The sequence below is a fragment of the Zonotrichia leucophrys genome, chromosome 3, assembly GCF_028769735.1.
Source record: "Zonotrichia leucophrys gambelii isolate GWCS_2022_RI chromosome 3, RI_Zleu_2.0, whole genome shotgun sequence".
NCBI classification, from domain to species: Eukaryota; Metazoa; Chordata; class Aves; order Passeriformes; family Passerellidae; genus Zonotrichia; species Zonotrichia leucophrys.
The window spans coordinates 100,650,374-100,669,563 of record NC_088172.1 but is presented as its reverse complement, the minus strand read 5'-3'; the positions used below and the strand labels follow the sequence as shown (position 1 = coordinate 100,669,563).

Sequence of the window (19,190 nt, the reverse complement as noted above, 5' to 3'; positions counted from 1 at the left end):
CACACACCTCCCTGAGACACATCTCCCTTCCAGGCAGCCTCTCTGCACTACCTGCTCCAAGGGCATGGCTTGACACAAACCACACCAAAACACACTTGGCTGGAGCTCAGCAGCCAGGCTGGGTGTCCTTGGATGCCCTGACCCAGTGGGACACCCCTGCTCCTCCCGAGGCCGCTGTCACAGTCCAGCAGGTCTGGCTGGTGACCAGCTCACAGCAGGCAGAGTTTGCTGCAGGACCTTTCTCGGGTTGGCTGTTGATGTTCTCTGTCCCGAGAATGTGTAAGATGGTGAAGAACGAGTCTGGACTCTTTGCTTTTCGGTCTTCAGGTTGTTTATTAATTCTTATCTATAAAATTTTCTTTCTGCCCAGCTGAGATCTGCTCAGCAAGGCAGCCACAGGCACTCTGACCGCCCCTGAGGCAGTGTTGTCTTTGTATACTACAAACTACATACATCATATTTACCCTTAATCCCCAATACCTATCACCTGTGTTAGACAGGGCACTTCTACTCTAAACCAATCCCAAAGTGCCAACATCACAGCAGAAAATGGAGAACAAGAAGAAGAAAGAAGAACTAGACACACCCAGATTCCTCCATCTTGTCTCCATAACCCCCACACCAAAAATCCTAAAATCTACATTTTCACCCTGTGGATATCTTATTATTACACCATTCAAACCTGTGTGACTTTCACATCCTCATACAAAGCTGGCAGTTTGCTGCAAGGGTCAAAATCGAATCTCCAGGTGTTCTGGGCAGCATGCCAGGGTCTCTGAGCCCCCTGACGCTGTCCTCGGCAACTCTGGACATTCAAAGAGATGTGCTGAGTTCCCACAGACCTTCATAGGAGAAATGGGAGTGTCCCCACAGCCTCCCTTCCTCATGCAGATATCCCTCTCCAAAATCACAGCAGCAGGAAAGGACTCCAAAAGGATCAGGTGCCCTGTGCTGGGTTCTTTCCAAGGGATGTGTTGTGGGCTCACAGGATCATTCCTTTGGCTGTGCCCTAAATGAAGAGTTCCACTGTGACTTTTGACACCTTCCAGCAAGGTCTCAAAGTCCAAAGAGGTGGCGGTATGAAAAGCCATGGGAAGCTGAGCTCCAGGAGCAGAGGCTGTTTTTCAAGCTCATGTTGCTGCTCCTTGGTACCTAGCTGCTCTGAATGAGCAAACTCCACAGGAAAAAAAAGATGAAATTTGAGGATCTCTTGCTGGAAATTGGGGGCTTTGGCAGATTCCAGATTTTGATTTTGGCTATCCTCTGCCTCGCAAGGACCAACCTTCCCATGCATTTCCTGCTGCACAATTTTCTCGCTGCCACCCCCTCTCATCACTGTGCAATTCCACACCGAGAGGCATTTGTGAATCTCACCAGGGAGGAAGTTCTGCTCATCAGCATCCCTCAGAAGCCTGATGGCACTTTCAGCTCCTGTGAGATGTTCTCACAGCCTCAGTTCCACCTGCTGCTCAACTCCTCTCTGCAGCCAGAGAACAAATCCATCATCCAGCAGTGCCAGCACGGATGGGTCTATGACCACTCTCAGTTCACCTCCACCATCTCCACCCAGGTAATTCCTGGCCTGGGATCCAGACAAAATTGAAATTAGCTCTGTGCTTTTAGAGAAGGAGATGGAAAGGAGTTTGCTGAGTGCACAGAATGAGAGGGGAATCTGTGCATTGTGGGCATGACCTGGTCAGAGAAGATGTCCTGGGAGGGGCAAGCTCTCTGAAGCTCACTATAAGAGCTAACATTTATTAATATTATTTTTGTGAGCATCTCCTCTTGCTTAGGTTGATGCCAACATTTCTCATTATAGTCATCCAAATTTCTCCAGATGATTGAGAGATTTGGGAGGGGGTCAGAAGGCAGTGGAAAGACACAGATATAGGATTTTCTCTGTGTGGCATTTGCACAAGATTGCATGAGCTCTTGATTTGCTTTCTTGGTTTTCCAAACTCTTTATAACTTCTATTCCCTTGGCCATCCTTCCTCACTGATCTTCACTCTCTTCTCTTCTCTTCTCTTCTCTTCTCTTCTCTTCTCTTCTCTTCTCTCTCTCTCTCTCCTCTCCTCCCTCTCTCCTCTCCTCTCTCTCCTTCCTCTCCTCTCCTCTCCTCTCCTCTCCTCTCCTCTCCTCTCCTCTCCTCTCCTCTCCTCTCCTCTCTCTCCTCTCTCTCTTCCTCTCCTCTCCTCTCCCTCCTCTCCTCTCCTCTCTCTCTCTCCTCTCCTCTCCTCTCCTCTCCTCTCCTCTCCTCTCCTCTCCTCTCCTCTCCTCTCCTCTCCCTCCTCTCCTCTCCTCTCCTCTCCTCTCCTCTCCTCTCCTCTCCTCTCCTCTCCTCTCCTCTCCTCTCCTCTCCTCTCCTCTCCTCTCCTCTCCTCTCCTCTCCTCTCCTCTCCTCTTCTCTTCTCTTCTCTTCTCTTCTCTTCTCTTCTCTTCTCTTCTCTTTTTTCTCCCCAGGGTTGTGCTGCCTCTCTTCCCTTACCACCAATATCTCTCTCCCAAATCCAATGTTCTCTCTGAGGGTCTTCCACTGAGCTCGTAGCCAGCCATAACCTTGAGCCTGCAGAAGGTCCCTGCCCATCAAACATTAACCACCCACCTTCTGAAACACTTTTCCAGGGCTAGCAGTGATACCTCTGGGTGTTAATGCTTTACTTTCCTTGGGAAACAGCCCAAACCACACAAGGTCTCAGGGAAGGGGAAGTTTGGTCAGGAAAAAGGGGCACAGCTGGGTTAGAAGGATGGTGCTGGTTGTCTCAGTGGGAGCAGGGACAAATCTTAGCCTGGAGCTGCTGCTTCCTCCCCACCACCCAACCACTCCTGCTCCTCACAGGGATGAGGGTGATGTGTGCCCTGGCTCTGCACCTCATTTCTGCACTGGAGATGTGAAGCAGTGCTGAGGGAGAGGGCAGAAGGAGAAACTCTGCACATGGAGCCTCCTGATGCTGCTCCCATGGCCAGAGGCCCTGCAAGGGACCAGGACTTCCTCTGGAATTCTGCTCTTGTAGCAAGAAAGGTTGCTCGAGGTCTAGCTGGCTGCAGGTCTGGGTTGATGATTAAATTTTGCCACATTTGCACATAGAGAAAATTATCTCTGCATTCTGTAGAGATTTGTGATATTTGCAATTCCAACAAAGTAAAATTACGTTCATTAACTTAATTAGGATGGATGTCCAAACCAACCTCTCAGTAAGAAATCAATAGGTTGGCATTAAGAGCAAGTATTTGACCTTACCTCCCCTCTGCCCTCCTTCTTCCTTGCACAGACAACTTCCAGGGAAACTAGACAGGGCAAGAGGAACTGGTCATCATCACAGCTCTCCCCAGTGCTCTCTGAGGGCTGGCCGTGACAGCTCACTGCAGTGACAATGCCATGAGACTGCCCTGCCAATGCCCAGCTCACCAGGGCACCCTCAGGGCACAACAGAGGGAGCTGAGGAGAGACTTGCACGTGGGCAGGTCTGGCAGAGGTCAGGAGAGGAAAATGGGGAAATCTCCATGTATGGTACCCAGGAAAGTTTCTGATGCCCAACTCTGTCCTAGGGGCATCAGGCAGAGCATCACCCACCAAAGGAGGGGATTGTCCTGATCTGCTCTGCACTGGGGCAGCCTCACCTCAAGTCCTGGGGGCAGCTTTGGGCACCACAATATAAAAGAGACACTCAGCTATTGGAGAGCATTCAAAGGAGAGCCACGAAGATGGTGAAGGGTCTGCAGAGGAAGCCACATGAGGAGTGGCTGAGGGCGCTTGGTCTGTCCAGCCTGGAGAAGACTGAGGGGAGACTCCATTGGGGTCTTCAACATCCCCACAAGGGCAAGTGGAGGGGCAGACACTGCTCTTTTCTCAGTGGTGAGCAGTGACAGAACCCATGGGAATGGGCTGAAGTTGAGTTAGGGGAGGTTTAGTTTGGATATCAGAGAAAAGTTTCTTACCCAGAGGGTGGTTGGGCACTGGAGCAGGCTCCCCAGGGCAGTGGTCACAGCATCAAGCATGACAGAGCTCCAGAAGCATTTGGACAAAAATCTCCGGCACTTGGGGTGACTTTTGGAGTGCAGGGCCAGAAGTTGGACTCGATGACCCTGATGGGTCCCTTCCAACTCAGCATCTCCTACGGTTCTGGTTCTGTGATTCCATGAAGTGTTCACAAAGGGGCTGTCACAGTGGGGATGGATAACTGAGACTTTTGTTGCAGCTTTCCATTTCCCAGGACTGTGACGGTGTTCACAGGGGTCTCAGGTTGAGGGAGGAGACGAGGATTTGACTCCATGTTTCAGAAGGCTGATTTATTATTTTATGATATATATTACATTAAAACTATTCTAAAAGAATAGAAGAAAAGGTTCTCCTCAGAAGGCCAGCTAAGCTAAGAATAGAGAGGAATGAATAACAAAGGCAGCTGTCCCAGACTCTCTGTCGGAGCCAGCTGTGCCATGATTGGCCATTAATTACAAACAACATGAGACCAATCCCAGATGCACCTGTTGCATTCCACAGCAGCAGATAACCATTGTCTACATTTGTTCCTGAGGCCTCTCAGCTTCTCAGGAGGAAAAAATCCCAAGGAAAGGATTTTCATAAAAGATGTCTGCGACGCAGGACCCTGGCCCTGTCTGATGTGCAGTTTAGTGCAGGATCCCACCGGTCCATCAGACTCAGCAGACACAAACTGCAGGATACAATGGAATGAAGGAGTGTGAGAAGGCAGCAGGGGCTGGGCTGGGCACTAAAGTGTCATTTTGGCCTTGTGTTTCAGTGGGACCTCGTGTGTGAGCAGCGTGGGCTGAACCAGGCGACAGCAACCTTCTTCTTCATCGGCGTCACCGTGGGGGCCATGGTGTTCGGGGACCTCTCCGACAGGTTTGAGCCCTCCCAGGCTGCTCCTCAGGGGCCTTGGCTTCACAGACAGAATTCCACACACATGCCACCTCCAGCAATCAGTCAGAGGGGCGGGGGAAGGAGAAAAGGCAACTGCAAAGGGAGATCCAGCCTCTCACTGGGAAATTGGATTCAAGGGAGTAAACGCTTCCTGGATCAGTGAGCCACAAAATGCATCCTGGATCACAGAAGCAGCTCTGGCCTTGGGCAGGAGGCAGATGCACTGCTGACTGTGGGCAGAAGTGCTGCAGGAGCAATAAAAAACAAACAAAAAATTCAGTCTGCCAGACCAGTTTCAGTCTAGAAATGGATTGAGCTGATTGATAGAAAGCTGGACAAAAAGGCTAAAAGAGTGAACTCCTTGCAAATTAATCACAAATTAACTCCTTGCAAATTATACTCAAATTGGCTAATAACACCCAACTGAGGGGCTCAGAGGAATTTCTTGCCATAGCTCAAAAGAGTTTCTGTGACTGTGTTCACAGGGGTCTTAGGATGAGGGAAGAGACGAGGATCTGACTCCATGTTTCAGAAGGCTGATTTATTATTTTATTATATATATTACATTAAAACTATACTAAAAGAATAGAAGAAAGGATTTCATCAGAAGGCCAGCTAAGAATAGAAAAAGAAGGAATGATAACAAAGGTTTGTGGCTCGGACAGAGAGCCTGAGCCAGCTGGGCTGTGATTGGCCATTAATTACAAACATCCAACATGAGACCAATCACAGACGCACCTGTTGCATTCCACAGCAGCAGATAATCAATGTTTACATTTTGTTCCTGAGGCCTCTGAGCTTCTCAGGAGGAAAAATCTTAAGGAAAAGACTTTTCATAAAAGATGTCTGCGACAAGTTTTCAGCATGCAAAATCTGACTCTGTCATTCCTAGAGAATCAGGGTAAAGGAGATTCTTTACAAGCAGGGAGGTATTTATTCCTTAAGGAAGAGGTAAAGCTATGAAGGAAACAGAAACAAAGCTGCTCTCTCTGGTTAAATGTTAGGATGTAACAACATAAACCTGAAAAATAAATCCAAGTAATAACCTAGAAAGGGCATCAGATAAGAAACCAAATATTTTTGCAAGCAGCAAAACCAGGAAACCCATCAGAGGATACAGAGTCCAGGCATGCATTTGGGATGTGCTGCTCCCTGTTCATTATTCATAACTGGGAAACTGCTTCCTGATTTCCTTCCTGTGGGAGGAATTAGAGTACAGCAAGCTGCAGAATCACTGCAGAGGGGAACCTGAAGTGTGAAGGACCCAGAGACTTTAGTGCTTGTTAAACACGCCAATCACTTGTTTTTAAAATTTTAAAAGTTTAATAGTAATAAAATGGTTCTACAAAAATAGTAATACAATTAGAATAATAACAATTTGGACAAATTGAATTAGGACAATAAATACAAAGAGTTATGGATAGTCCAGGTACCTTTCTCAGGGCAGCAGGAGCCCGAAAAAGGACACAGTTAACAGAGGATTAACCCTTAAAAGCAACAGTCTGTTGCATATTCATACACCTCATACATGATGCATAAATTCCATTCAAACACAGGATTCTGTCTGGTCAGTGTCAGCTTCTTCCTCTGAATCCTGACAGTGCCTTCGAGGCGGGAAGAAGTTCGTTTCTTCTGATAACAGGGCAATAAATTCCCTTTCTCTGAAAGATTTAGGTGTCCTGTGGCTGCTATCTCACTGCCAGTCCTTTCTTTAAAAAATGTATCCTACATAGCATAGGATACATAGCATTTCTATTTTAACACTTTTTATAACCTAAAACTATATTTAACACAGTACTTAAGAGAATTAATACAGCATTACTTTCTAACACAACACATATAATATTCATTTTAGTATTTGTGAAAAGCCAATAATAAAATACATGCATTTTTCACAGTGCTGCAGATGGGAATTTTTACATCCATATCTTTACCCGTGGTTACCTGGCTATGCTTGTACAAGGACCCAAGGCACCTGCATGATTTTCAAACTGTGTGCCTTGGCTTTGTAACAACAACAGTTTTATAGCACAGCTGGAGGGGGAGAAAATCAGAATTGAGAAAAGGAGCAGGACAAAATATGGCAGAAAATAAGATAACACAAGGTAGCACAAAATGAGAAGTAATTTGTTTGACAAATGGATTGTGAGAGGGGAAGAGCCAGCAGAGGATGAAGGCATAAAAGGAGCATCTGGAAATAAAAAGGCTGTAGTGTGAGACATAAATGAGTCTGTGCTCACAGTGAGAGAATGTGTAGAGGCAGGTGCTGGAGCCGGAGCTTTGAATGAGCTGACAGAAGAAAGCAGAGAGGAAAACACCAGAGGAATTCCAGTTAAATGCCAGGAGTAAGGAGACATTGTCCTGGAGCCCTGCAGCATCCTGGGGATAGAAAACCTTTTAAATAAGCTCTCAGGAGTGCCAGGCAGCCTGACCTCTGTCTGCACCAGGCAAGTTGGCAGAAACTCCTCTGAAAGGTGGAGCCAGAGCCCCAGGGGGAGGTGGGACACGCCAGTGAGGAATCAGCTGGGTTTCCCTAAAGATCCAAGCCTTAAAAATGTGCAGGATTTCTTTGCATGGATCAACAGGCATGTCAGCAGAGGAGACCACATCTCAGCCTCCTCATCAAACACTCCTGCAGAAACTGAGCTGCCCCAGGGTGAGAAGGAAGGTCTCAGCATGACTGAATTAGTAAAAGAGAGGAAATGCAAGTGCTCCATTATGACAGGGGAGCAGCCTGTGCTTGGAATTCTGTGCTTTTAAGAGCACTCTTAAATAATCTGGGAAGGGAGCAAGTGGGGAGGGGATGCTGAGCCTGGCAGGGATGAGGTCAGAGGCTGGACACTTTGCAGAAGGAGCTAAAGGACTCTGTGGCCAGATGAGACAGGGCAGATCAATCTAAAACAGAGAAACAATTCAAGCCTCTCATTTAAAATGGAGGCTCTGAGCTGACCACAGCTACTCAGCAGGAAGATTTTGGCATTAAAAACTAAACATAATTTGAATTTGGCATTATAAACCAAACATAATTTTATATATATATATATATATATATATATATATATATATATATAGTGTGTGTCTATATATATATCTATCTATATATATAGATATATATATTGTGTATATATATATATTGTGTATATATATATATTGTGTGTATATATATATATAGAGGGTACATATATATAGTATATATATAGTATATATATACTATATATGTATATTGTGTGTATATATATATGTACAATATGTATAACAGAAATAATAACAGAAACAATATATATATAACATATATATTTTTTCTGTTATTGTCTGCTCTTCTCCAAAGACTCCTTTTCTACCTTGTCCTTGTACTGAATTGGTTCAATAATGCTTTGGCAGACTTCCAGATTGGGGTTTATTTATGAAAATGGCTTTTTTATTAATTTTTATGCCTCTGCAGTCTGCTCCTTTTATTGTATTTTCTACAGTCTTTCAGAAGGTGTGCTTTCCTACCACTCTCTTTGAAGACAATTTTAATGGCATTATTTCTAGCAGCCTCCTCATATCCTGGTTTTCCTTTTCCTAAGAGTGTAGTAATGGTTCCTTAAATAGCTGCCTTGACTCCTGTAGGGAATATCATGGGTTTTATACCCTCCTTACTGTATTTTCAAGGAAAATCTTAATTTACAAAATGTATCTTCTTTCTTGGGCAGTTCCCCACTGGAAACTGGATCCAGCTCTATGGGATTCCTGTTCTGACCCAGGGGCATCAAGGTGTCTTTCACAAACTGTCCCAGCTTAAATTTCAAAGCAGATCCAGCAAACTCCCTGTACCCAAGCCACAAACTGGGGGGGTTTGCCAGTAGGTTCATTTATCACCTGCTGACTGAAGTAATTTTTGATTATTTTTGGGAATGTTACTGTGGCATTATGTCCTGGCAATGCCACTTTTTCCCCTGGAGCAATTGTTCCTGCCACCATCCTTCTCAGGGGGGCACTGGGAGAGCCCTAATGCCAGGATCAGAGCAGGATTTCAGTCCTTGTGGACTGCACATCACCTGCAGGCAGGCTGAATCTACTGCTGCTGCTTGAGCCTCAGCTTTCCTAGCATGCAGTGCTGATGCTCCTAAGGAGACTGACGCCTTGTGCTCCATTTTGATTTTTACATTTTCATAGGTTGTGCAGAAACACATGCAGACATGTGTTTCTCTGTCTGTGAGAGTGTGTGTTTATATACATTTATATTGCATTTGTGTGCATTTGATGTTCTGTATTTCTCCACACTCCATACAGGATTCTGGACAATGGGGTAAGGAAACCCCAGGGGAGCAACATCCTGGCAGATTCCTCAGAAACCACTTTAGGATTTCAGGGCTATTTGCAGACAATGGGATTCCTTCCTTTTCCTTCCAAGGAGCAGGGTGAAAGTGTCACAGCTCTGTCACCTCCTTGAGAGTGGTGGCAGTGGCCAGTGCTGAGTAAGCCATGGGAAAAGGACACTGGAGTGATCAGGGTGTGACAGCAGCCCAGGATTTCAAGCTGGCATCACTGCTTTTGGTGGTGCTGTGAGCCAGGAGAGCCAGATTTGTTGTTCTGAGCAGCACTGCTCTTTCCACTGGAGATTCCCAAAGTTTATGGGGTGGGATCTGCATGGGATTGCACCAGCTTGATCTAGAGCCATCTTTTTCCTCTCCAGCATGCTGCATCCTTTAATTTTCCTCTGCAATCTCTGCTTTGCCCATTTCAAACCCTGCTCCCACGCCAGGTTTCCAGCCAGTGTAACCCAGCCTGTGCTCGTGGCAGGTTTGGAAGGAAGGCCATGCTGCAGCTGTCCCTGCTGTGCTCCCTGGTTTTCGGGATGCTGAGCGCCGCCTCCGTGTCCTACACGATGCTGGCCGTCACACGGACCCTCACCGGGGTGGCCCTGAGTGGCCTGTCCCTGATTGGCCTTCCTCTGGGTGAGTGTGGGGCTCCTGGCAGGCCGTGGGTGGGGAGGGAATTCTCTGCCAGGCAGGAACAGCGGTCTGGGAATCGCCGCGCGCGCGTTTTCCCGCTTGCGAGGATCCCAGAATTGCAATTTGCTGTTGGTCTAATTAATATTTAACATTCTGCTCCATGACAAATGCAGCAGCCACTTGTCAGTACTTCTGTTGCAACAAGCTGCCCAATTCCTGTCAAGTATCATCAGCAACACAATCAAAGCCACACTCCAAAGTCTCTGCCCCTTTTCCACTCAGTACAAAGTTCTCACCTTTCAAGCACTGTTAGGACAATCCAGCATTGCCCTGTCCTCAGCACAAGAGGATGCTGTGTCATTTACAGGGTGTTTCTACTTCCCCAGTTTCAAGTTTTCCTAAGCTGCCAATTTGTATTTTGCAATGAAGAGAACTACCAAAAAAATTTTTACAAATCACGCAGAGCTAGGCAAAACTGAAGCTGAAGAATTTAGGTAATTACATAATAAAAAACAAGCTCCAGATTTCAGGATATCCAGTAAATATTTTGTAGATATCCAGTAAATCAGGATATCTACAAAATGGATAATTTTGTAGATACAGTTGGGCCATACTGGGTAAAAAGTGTTGCACCCAAGAACAATTAACAGTTGCAGCAGAAATTTCCAGGATTTTTGCCGATCTAGTCAAAATCAAGCTATGATGGCTTCAGCATTGGAAAAGCCCATACAAGACCTGGCAAATCCCAAGGGCTACTGTGTTTGTTTATTGCTCTAAAAGTTGATTCCTGCAAGTCATGGTAGAGCTTGGGAGGGGCATTTCTGATTGTTAGAGGTTGTAGCAAGAGGTCCAAACCTTCAGAGGAAAACTGGCTTTTAGTTCACACACACAAACAAGGAAACTCCCAGCTGGTTTTACACTTCTGCTGCTGTCTGCTCTGGGTGGGCTCCATGTGAACAACAATTCTTCCCAATCTATTTCTTTAATCTGAAATAATGAGTGGAAATGGGAATAATGAGAGAGAAATGGGAAACTGTGCAAGCAAGATGGCTAGGGAGGGGAAAAAAATCTGATTGATGAAGAAGACCAAGTGAATCCTATTGAATGGGATAAAAAAAATATCACCAAGAGTGGTTCTAGCACTGTTCCTTAACACAGCACTGTTCCTTAACATAGCACTGTTCCTTAACACTGTCCAGTATTTCTTTCCCTGAAGTTTTATTTTAGTGGCTGACAGCTTTGCAACAGCCTAAGTACTGCGACTGAATATTTCAATATTCCAAATATCAGCCAAGCAGTGGAACTTTGTGAAGGAACAGAGCAGGGATATTCCCTTGTTTTGCCCTTGCTAAAAAGCCCTGCATGCCCTCCCTGCCTGGAGAAGTCCTGCATGTCCCAGCTGGATGCTGCCCCCTCTTGCAGGGATGGAGTGGGTGGACATCCAGCACCGCACCTTCACCGGGATCCTGATCAGCATCTTCTGGAGCGTGGGGAACATGCTGCTGGCCCTGGCAGCCTACCTGGTGAGGGAGTGGCACTGGCTGCTGGTGGCCGTGACAGCTCCCTGCCTCCTGAGCATCGTCTGCCTGTGGTGAGTGCAGCCACCAGAAGGAAGCACACTGGGATTTGCCTCCTCTGTGGGTCCTAGGAGTTGTTCAGGAGCCCCTCAGGATGAGCAGGATTCATCTGAGTCCTGTACCTGGATTGCCCAAGTGTGGCAGCTCTGGAAAACTGGGGTGGTGGGAGAGCTTAAATGAGGGATGTGGGACTCCAGGGGCTCTCCAAAATGCAGTTTATTCCATCCAATATTTACAGCAGCCCAGGGAGGTGGGTGACAGAGCTGTGCCTGCAGCTGTCAGCTCCAGCTGCAGGCAGGCCTGGACACCCTGAGTTTAGGTTACAGTGCATTATATACTTTCCTTTGCTGAGCATCTTAATACAAAAGAACCAATCTATACCTTAACTTTTATCTATAGCCTATCATAACCACTATAATTACCATATTCATGTTACTATTCTCCAATCACTAAAAGTTAGTACATTACAGTTTAAGCTAGCAGTTGTTTTTCAGTTTTCTTGCAGTAGAAAATTCTGAGACCTTTTTTCTACTTGCAACATTTGCTGACTTGTTTGCCTGTGCTATCTTTCTGCTTGGTAAAAACATCATCTTGTTTGAAGTTTATCCTTTGCTCTAAATCATAAAAAACCCTTCTAACTAACACACTCTTTGCCTCCTTGGTTATCCAGTAAGATTGGCTCAGCAATTCTTTTCTTCTGTATCAAAGCTTGCTTCCATCTCCATTCCTTCATCAGACTCTACATTTAAAAATCTTTCTGCTAGACATACATATCTGTGAGACTTTCTCGTCAAACTTTCATCCTTCCCAACAGAGTGGCCTGGGTTTTGTCTCTCCCAAGGCTACATCCCAGTTTTGGGGACAAGGAGGAGGCAGGAATGAGGCTGAGGCATTAGGATGACAAGTCAAGTAAGCCTTAAAATGGGATATGGTTCATTTAATCAAAGAAATTTTAATTTTTCCATCTGCTTTTTTTTGGTTTTTTTTTAATTTCCCTGTGTACTAATACAAATTAGAGTACAGAGTTGATTCATTGACAGTCCAAAGAGTAACTTCTGGTATTTCACTGATCAAGTCCAACACAACTAAATTACAAGTCCTACTGACTTTTATAGTTCAAGTTGTTTTGCTCTCTTTCTAGGACAGCCAGCCATAAAAAAAACTAGTCCTTGGAAGTGCTAAAATTCACAGATGTATTTGGACGCCTCTTTTCATTATAACCATTTGATTTTTCTTCTTATGTTACTATTTTTATGGACATTAGTTCTCCAACAAATTATACTCTAGTCTTCAAGCACCCATAAGGTCAGTGATTGCAGAAAATTGAAAGTCTCTGAAGTATGGAATTAAAATCTAATTGAGCACTCTGTAGATATTATTGACACAATGTCAGAACTCAGTGGAAACAGCAGACAGCCAAAAGACATGGTATTACTCTCTACAGACAGTGGCAATGAGTGCAAAATGCCAACTTTCCTTCTTTGTATTTCCCAAGGTTGTAAGCCTGCGGGAAGGAGATGAAAACTTCCAACAAGACCAATTGTCCAAACATTTTTGCTCTCTCATTTTCAATTCCTGCTTGAATAGTGACAAGAGTTGCTCATTAGTTTTTCTGTAATCTGAATTAGGGCACATGAATCACAAACACTGGATTGTAGGGATCTGGTCTGGGACCATTCTAGTGGGAGGCTCCAGTGTGCAGAAGGCTTTGATTATTGTGAAAACCAAATCATTTTAGCAACTAATGGAGCATGTATAGAGCTCACAGAATCCTTTCTATATTGTGGTTTTTAATATCTGACAATTTCAAAGCTCAAAGAGTCCCAGAAAGCACAAATATGTAAATAAAAACTCCCCGGGGGCCAGTTTTAATTGGTAAGAGTTTGAAACTTCAGCCAGCTCAGCCTTTAGGGGTAGAAGAGCCTGTACCTGTAAAAAGTGTGCCCCCTTACTCCTCCCATGCACCACAGTTGTTATGTTTAGGTGGAATTCTCGTGGAAAAGATGCCAGAGCCATGGATATGGGGTGGAGAACAGGCAGCTCCAAGAGGAACAGTCTCCTCTCCTTGCCCCTGCAGGTGGGTCCCAGAGTCTGCCAGGTGGCTCATAGCCAAGGGCAAAGTGAAGCAAGCCCACAGGCACCTGCTCAGATGTGCAAGAATGAATGGAAGGAAAGACTTTGCTGTCTCACCAGAGGTAAGGAACTGGAGATCCAGACACACGTTCTTGTTCTCCCACTTTGTCTCTCTGTGTTTTACTTCTGTTTGATACCTGGAGCAATGCTCAGCCTGCAGTGTGGTCTGTGGGGCACGGTGGGCATTTTCCTCTAGAAAGCAGAAATTCACTCCTAAAGATAAAGCTCCAGCTCAGCTCCCATAAGGCCAGAAATCCCATCCATTAGGTGGAGTATCTTTCCACTTGTTTTTGCCATGGCAAGAGGGCTCAGTGGACTGTACAGTGGAGTAAATATACAGTGAGTAGAACTTATTAACTCTGTGGGTACTTACTGCTCAATCAATTGCCAAAAAGCCTTTTGGACAAGCAGTCTCTTCCTCTTCACAGGCGGTGAAGAAGAACTTCTTCTCAGTGCTTGACTTTTAAGGTTTTCTGTACTTATCTAAGTAGATGGATTAAATAATTACCCTTTAAATGAATGCACTCCTAAGAACAAAGCATGAAGCTCACTGCTAGCTTGTCATACAACAGCAGGCAGCCACATGGGGAAGAGGATGGAACTGGCCAACGCTGACTTTTCCATCTGCCATTTCTCTACAGACCTCTCTGCTACATGGGGCATGTAGGTGAGAGGGAAGAAGAAACCACGAGAAGAAAAAGAGGTCTAAAATAGCAGGCAACGTGTAAAGTTGTAGGAAAACACGACTCTGAAAATGTATGCTCAGGGAATGTATGGAAAATCTAAGGTGGATCTGGAGCTGGGAAGGGCAAAGTCCCCAGACTGTCTGGGGTTTCGTGTCTGCATCCCAACAGAACAGCAGCTGAGCTATTTCCATCTTTCCATCTCTGCCAGGCCCTCACAAGGATGGCAACAGACAAAAATATGGGAGGGAGTTACTCGTACATCAGCTTGTTCAAGACCCCAGTCCTGAGGAAGATCTCTGTGTGTTCTGGTGTGGTGTGGTAAGCAGTGTCACTGCCCAGGGGGGAATTCATCCTGCAGCTCCCAGAGGGATTTCCCTCGGTCCCATCTCCACCCAATCCTTGCAGGTTTGGTGTTGCCTTCTCTTACTACGGCTTGAGCATGAACCTGACTGGCTTTGGGCTCAGCATCTACCTCTCCCAGTTTGTCTTTGGTGTCATTGAGATTCCAGCCAAGATGGCCATGTACGTGCTGGTGAACCGAATCGGCCGGCGGCAGAGCCAGGCGTGGACGCTCATCCTGGCCGGGGTCTGCATAGGAGCCAACATCCTCATTCCCAAGTGTGAGAGGCTCTTCTGCTCTACACAGGACTTGCTAAAGGGGGAGGGAGTCCATTTGGGGCAGTGCTGGAGAAGGAGAGCCGTGGGTTTGGCCACAGGCAATTCTTTGTAGAAAAATCCTCCACCTGAAGGGTGTCCACAAGACAAGGTCACTGATGTGGGCTAACCCCAATATCTGTCACAGCAGGTGGTTTTGTGACTGCTGAAGGGTCCAGCAATGGCAAGGCACAGTGCCTATCTTAATTAGAGACTTTGTCCAATGGGAAATGCCAGGACCTATCCTGTCATCAATTCAGCTCCCACTTGGGCCAACACTTACTTGTGACGGTGTTCACAGGGGTTTTCAGACTGGGGAAGAGATGAGGATCTGACTCAATGTTTCAGAAGGCTGGATTTATTATTCTATGATATAAATTACATTAAAACTATACTAAAAGAATAGAAGAAAAGGTTTCTTCAGAAGGCCAGCTAAGAATAGAATAGGAAGGAATGATCACAAAGGTTTGTGGCTCGGCTCTCTGTCTGAGCCAGCTGAGCTGTGATTGGCCATTAATTAGAAACAACCACATGAGACCAATCACAGATCCACCTGTTGCATTCCACAGCAGCAGATAATCATTGTTTACATGTTGTTCCTGAGGCTTCTCAGCTTCTCAGGAGGAAAAATCCTAAGGAAAGGATTTTTCATAAAAGATGTCTGCGACACTTAATAAACCTGCATACCCAGCCTTTGGAGACAGCAGCTCCAGGGCTATGAAGCTCCCTGTTTTGTGAGTGGGAGCACTGAACCTTCTCCCTTCTTAGACCTGAAAGTTCCTTCCCAGAGGCAGCTCACTGCCATAAATGCCTTTCCTTCCCCTCAGCCTTCAGCTCCCTGCGTTCAGTAGTGGCCGTTTTGGGCAAGGGTTGCTCAGAAGCTGCCTTCACCACCGTCTTCCTGTACACCTCAGAGCTCTACCCCACCATTCTGAGGTAAGAGATGCCACCCAGCTGCGCACACCCCCAGGGCCTGGCTGGGCTGCTCAGGCCATCAGCACAGCAGGATGTGCTGGTGACGACCACGCAGCACTTGCTCCTTTCCTCTGGAACTATCAGTTTCTAGGGACTTCATATACTCACAAGAGAGAGGCAGAAGTCCACCCTTTCTTTCACCAGGGTTGTGGGTGGTTAGGTTGTGCTGACAGGAAGATTAATGGAAAGGTGAGGTGTATTCTGTGTGGGAATATCTTTGCACTCCATAAAGCACCTGTGCTTAGTAAAGTCTTTGTTCCCTGTTATAATCTGTCAGGGGCTGTTAAAAGAACCTGAAATAATAACTTGAAATACAAAATTTTACAAGGGACACATGCTACCACATGTTTGAGAGTCTTTTGGACATTGGATGATATTAAAGCAGGCATTAACCAGCCTTTCAGGAGGAAAAACAGAGCTTATTTAACATACCTGGGGAATGGTAACATAACACCAGATTGCATAGGTGGGGATATAGCTAAGTCTGGTGGAGGGCATCACCTCACTGATTTCTTTGTGGAACTCTGAAAAAAAACCTCATGAATGACAGTAGGCCTTGTGGGCTACTTCCCTTCTGTCCCTTCCTGCCCAGAGTACCCTCCTCTGCCATCTAGTGCTTTAGCTTTCCAAGGGGAAAGATGCACATTTAAACCAAAGCAGTCACACAGGTCTGCCATTTCTTATCCCAGATCAGTTTATATCTTTCATGCTCAAAGACATTGGCAAAGACAAAATTATTGGTTCCTTCTGCAGTACTTGTTCTGTATATGCGCAAGCAGGTCCTGGGATCCTTGTCATGAGTGTGAAATGCCACCCATCCCCTCAAAATTAGGTCTTAATTTCTGGTCTCCTCTCCAAGAGCTCCTTCCTTGGACCAAAAATGCTCACAGGTATCTCTAGTCTATGCCACCTGCCTAGAAATATCTGGGAGAAGTTGGAACTTGGATTTGCTCTAAGCAGATTGGAAGACTCACTAGTCTTACTATTAGAAAATGCTCTCAGGGTTTAGACATTTAAAGTGGAAACAGCTTTAGAGCAGGTATTCTTAGTGTGGAACTGCAACTTCTTCCTCACAATAGACATAAATCTATTTCTCACAGCAGCTACAGTTGATCTCTGGGGTAGATGATGATGATTTTAGGAAGATATGAGGAAAGAAAAGAAAACAATGGCAGAGGGAAAATGGCAGAGGGGAAAAGGGCGGAGGCCTGCCATGACACAAGTAGGCCTCTGTTTCCCCCTGTGGCGGTGTGCCCCTTTCCAGGCAGAACGGGATGGGATACACGTCGTTCCTGGCGCGCCTGGGAGGGGCGCTGGCCCCGCTGGTGTTCCTGCTGGACGAGGTGTGGCGGTCCCTGCCTGAGGTGACATACTGCGCTGTGGCCGTGTGCAGCGGCGCCACGGCCTTCCTGCTCCCCGAGACGCTCAATGCGCGCCTGCCCGAGGGCATCGAGGATGTGGAGAAGCCACAGTGAGTGACCCCCGTCCTGCCCTGCACATGGAGTCTGATGAGGAACGGGGACATCTCTTTGCTGCCTGCAGTTTCCCCGTCTGTGGGTGGCAGGGGAAGAGGGGACAGCCCATTTGGGTTGTTGGGCTGTGGGCCTGTTGGCCTTCCCGTTTTCCTGCCCATCCACACGTTTGAGCTGAGGGGATCAGAGGGAAGCCACCAAGGCAAAGTCCAGTTCTGCTCCCAACCCTTGTCAAGTCCCTGAAGAGCCAAGGAGGAAGCCACAGCTGTGAGTCAGGGTTTTAATGTGATTTATGGCACTGCAAAGCAGCATTTATAGAAGTGAGAGGCACATAAACTATAGAGTATGAAAGCAATCTACAGTGCACAGCAAGTCTGTGACCCTCCCACAGCACAGCTCCACGTGTTCTCTGTGTAGTCCATCACCAAACACTCAGGTAGAATTCTATTGGCACTCTCAAGTGTCTTTTTCATTATTTACTCAGCTCACATTTTCTATTGTGAGGCCTCATAATGAGCAGCAGTAAGTTGAAACAGAAAATACAGTTTACTGGTGATTTCTCTCTTCTGCCTGGAGCTTAATGATTTGCATTGCTCTTACCTTTTAGAAGACTTGCATTATTTGCTTTATAGTAGAAGCAAGTTCCATCTTTGCATTTACTGATTAATAGCCATAAAGGCAAAAGAGTGCACATCAGGTGTTTGCAGGAAGGTGTGGTTTTTTTTAAAGTGATTTTTTTTCTTGCAGAGTAAAAGTGCCACCAGAAGCCAGCACTGCCGAGGGCGTGCCACTGCAGGCTCTCCCAAAGTGAGGAATCCTGTGGGACAGCCAACATGGAGGACTGCACAAACTGAGCCATGCTGTGATCTGCCAGGAAAGAGCCTTTGCTGCCCACCAATCCCAATCCCAAGGGAAGTGGAACTGAGGACATGGGAGGAAGGAGGCAGATCAGGACACCAGCTGGCAGGAGCTAACACACTCTGTGGTGTGGCCAGCAGCAAGGATGCTCAGGTCCAACAGGGTGTGGAAATAAAGGCACCTTGTGCTAAGCTCTTCCAGTCTTTGGCCTTGTTGGACTTGGACCTTTCAGATCCGTGCACAGCCTTCCAGAAACTACAGTCCATTGGTTCCTACACGTGGAGAAACAATGCAGCCAGAAAAATACTGAGTGAGAATCACACAAACCCAAATAAGCTCTAATAAATCCAGCTGGGTGGTAATTTATGGTTCATTTCAAACCATAAACTGTAGCTACAAATATTTTTTGCATTTAGAAGAGGTCTGGACAGTTTTCACACTGAGGCTCAAAGCCAGAAAAAAGCACATGCAGGAGTCCCACTGGGAATCGGTTAACTGCAAGCATTTTTCCTACATACACAAAGAAGAAAAAAGGTTTTGCATTTAAATCTAGTGTATGTGCAAGAATTATACTTTAAGCTATAGGAAAAAAAAATCAAAAAACCCAAACCAAACAAAAGAATTAAACAACAACAAAAAAAGTCACAAATCCCAAACCCAAATTCCACCTTGCTACAGGAAACTTCCCATGGAATATTGAGTAGTCCATTATTGGACTTCATTCTGCTTATTGGTCTAACACATTGATCTTAACTCTGTGGAATATCTTTGCCTCTTGTGCTTCATCATGCAACCAACAGAGATGAGCCATCAAATTATCTATCAGTTGGAATTACCTATAATTTTGGAATCCTGATAAACAGCACGTATCCAAACTGGGAAGAGGGAATGGCTTCAGGATCTGAGTCCCAGGTGCTCTGTGATTCCCTGGGCTGTGAGGTGTTTTAACTCACAACACTGTGAAGAGAACACACACTGAGGATGCATCTGAAAACAGATCCAGAGGCCCATCCTATCC

General features: G+C 46.0%; 1 protein-coding gene across 1 annotated transcript; it reads left to right on the top strand.

Moving 5' to 3' along the window:
* The first annotated feature begins 1,192 nt into the window (after positions 1-1,192).
* On the top strand, positions 1,193-18,154 carry SLC22A7 (solute carrier family 22 member 7). The gene is made up of 10 exons (XM_064707083.1): positions 1,193-1,570; positions 4,759-4,862; positions 9,666-9,820; positions 11,240-11,408; positions 13,472-13,589; positions 14,422-14,531; positions 14,619-14,833; positions 15,695-15,803; positions 17,107-17,313; positions 18,062-18,154. Exons 1-10 carry the CDS (start codon positions 1,193-1,195, stop codon positions 18,123-18,125), a joined length of 1,629 nt encoding a protein of 542 aa, XP_064563153.1. The 3' UTR covers positions 18,126-18,154.
* Positions 18,155-19,190: the final 1,036 nt, after the last annotated feature.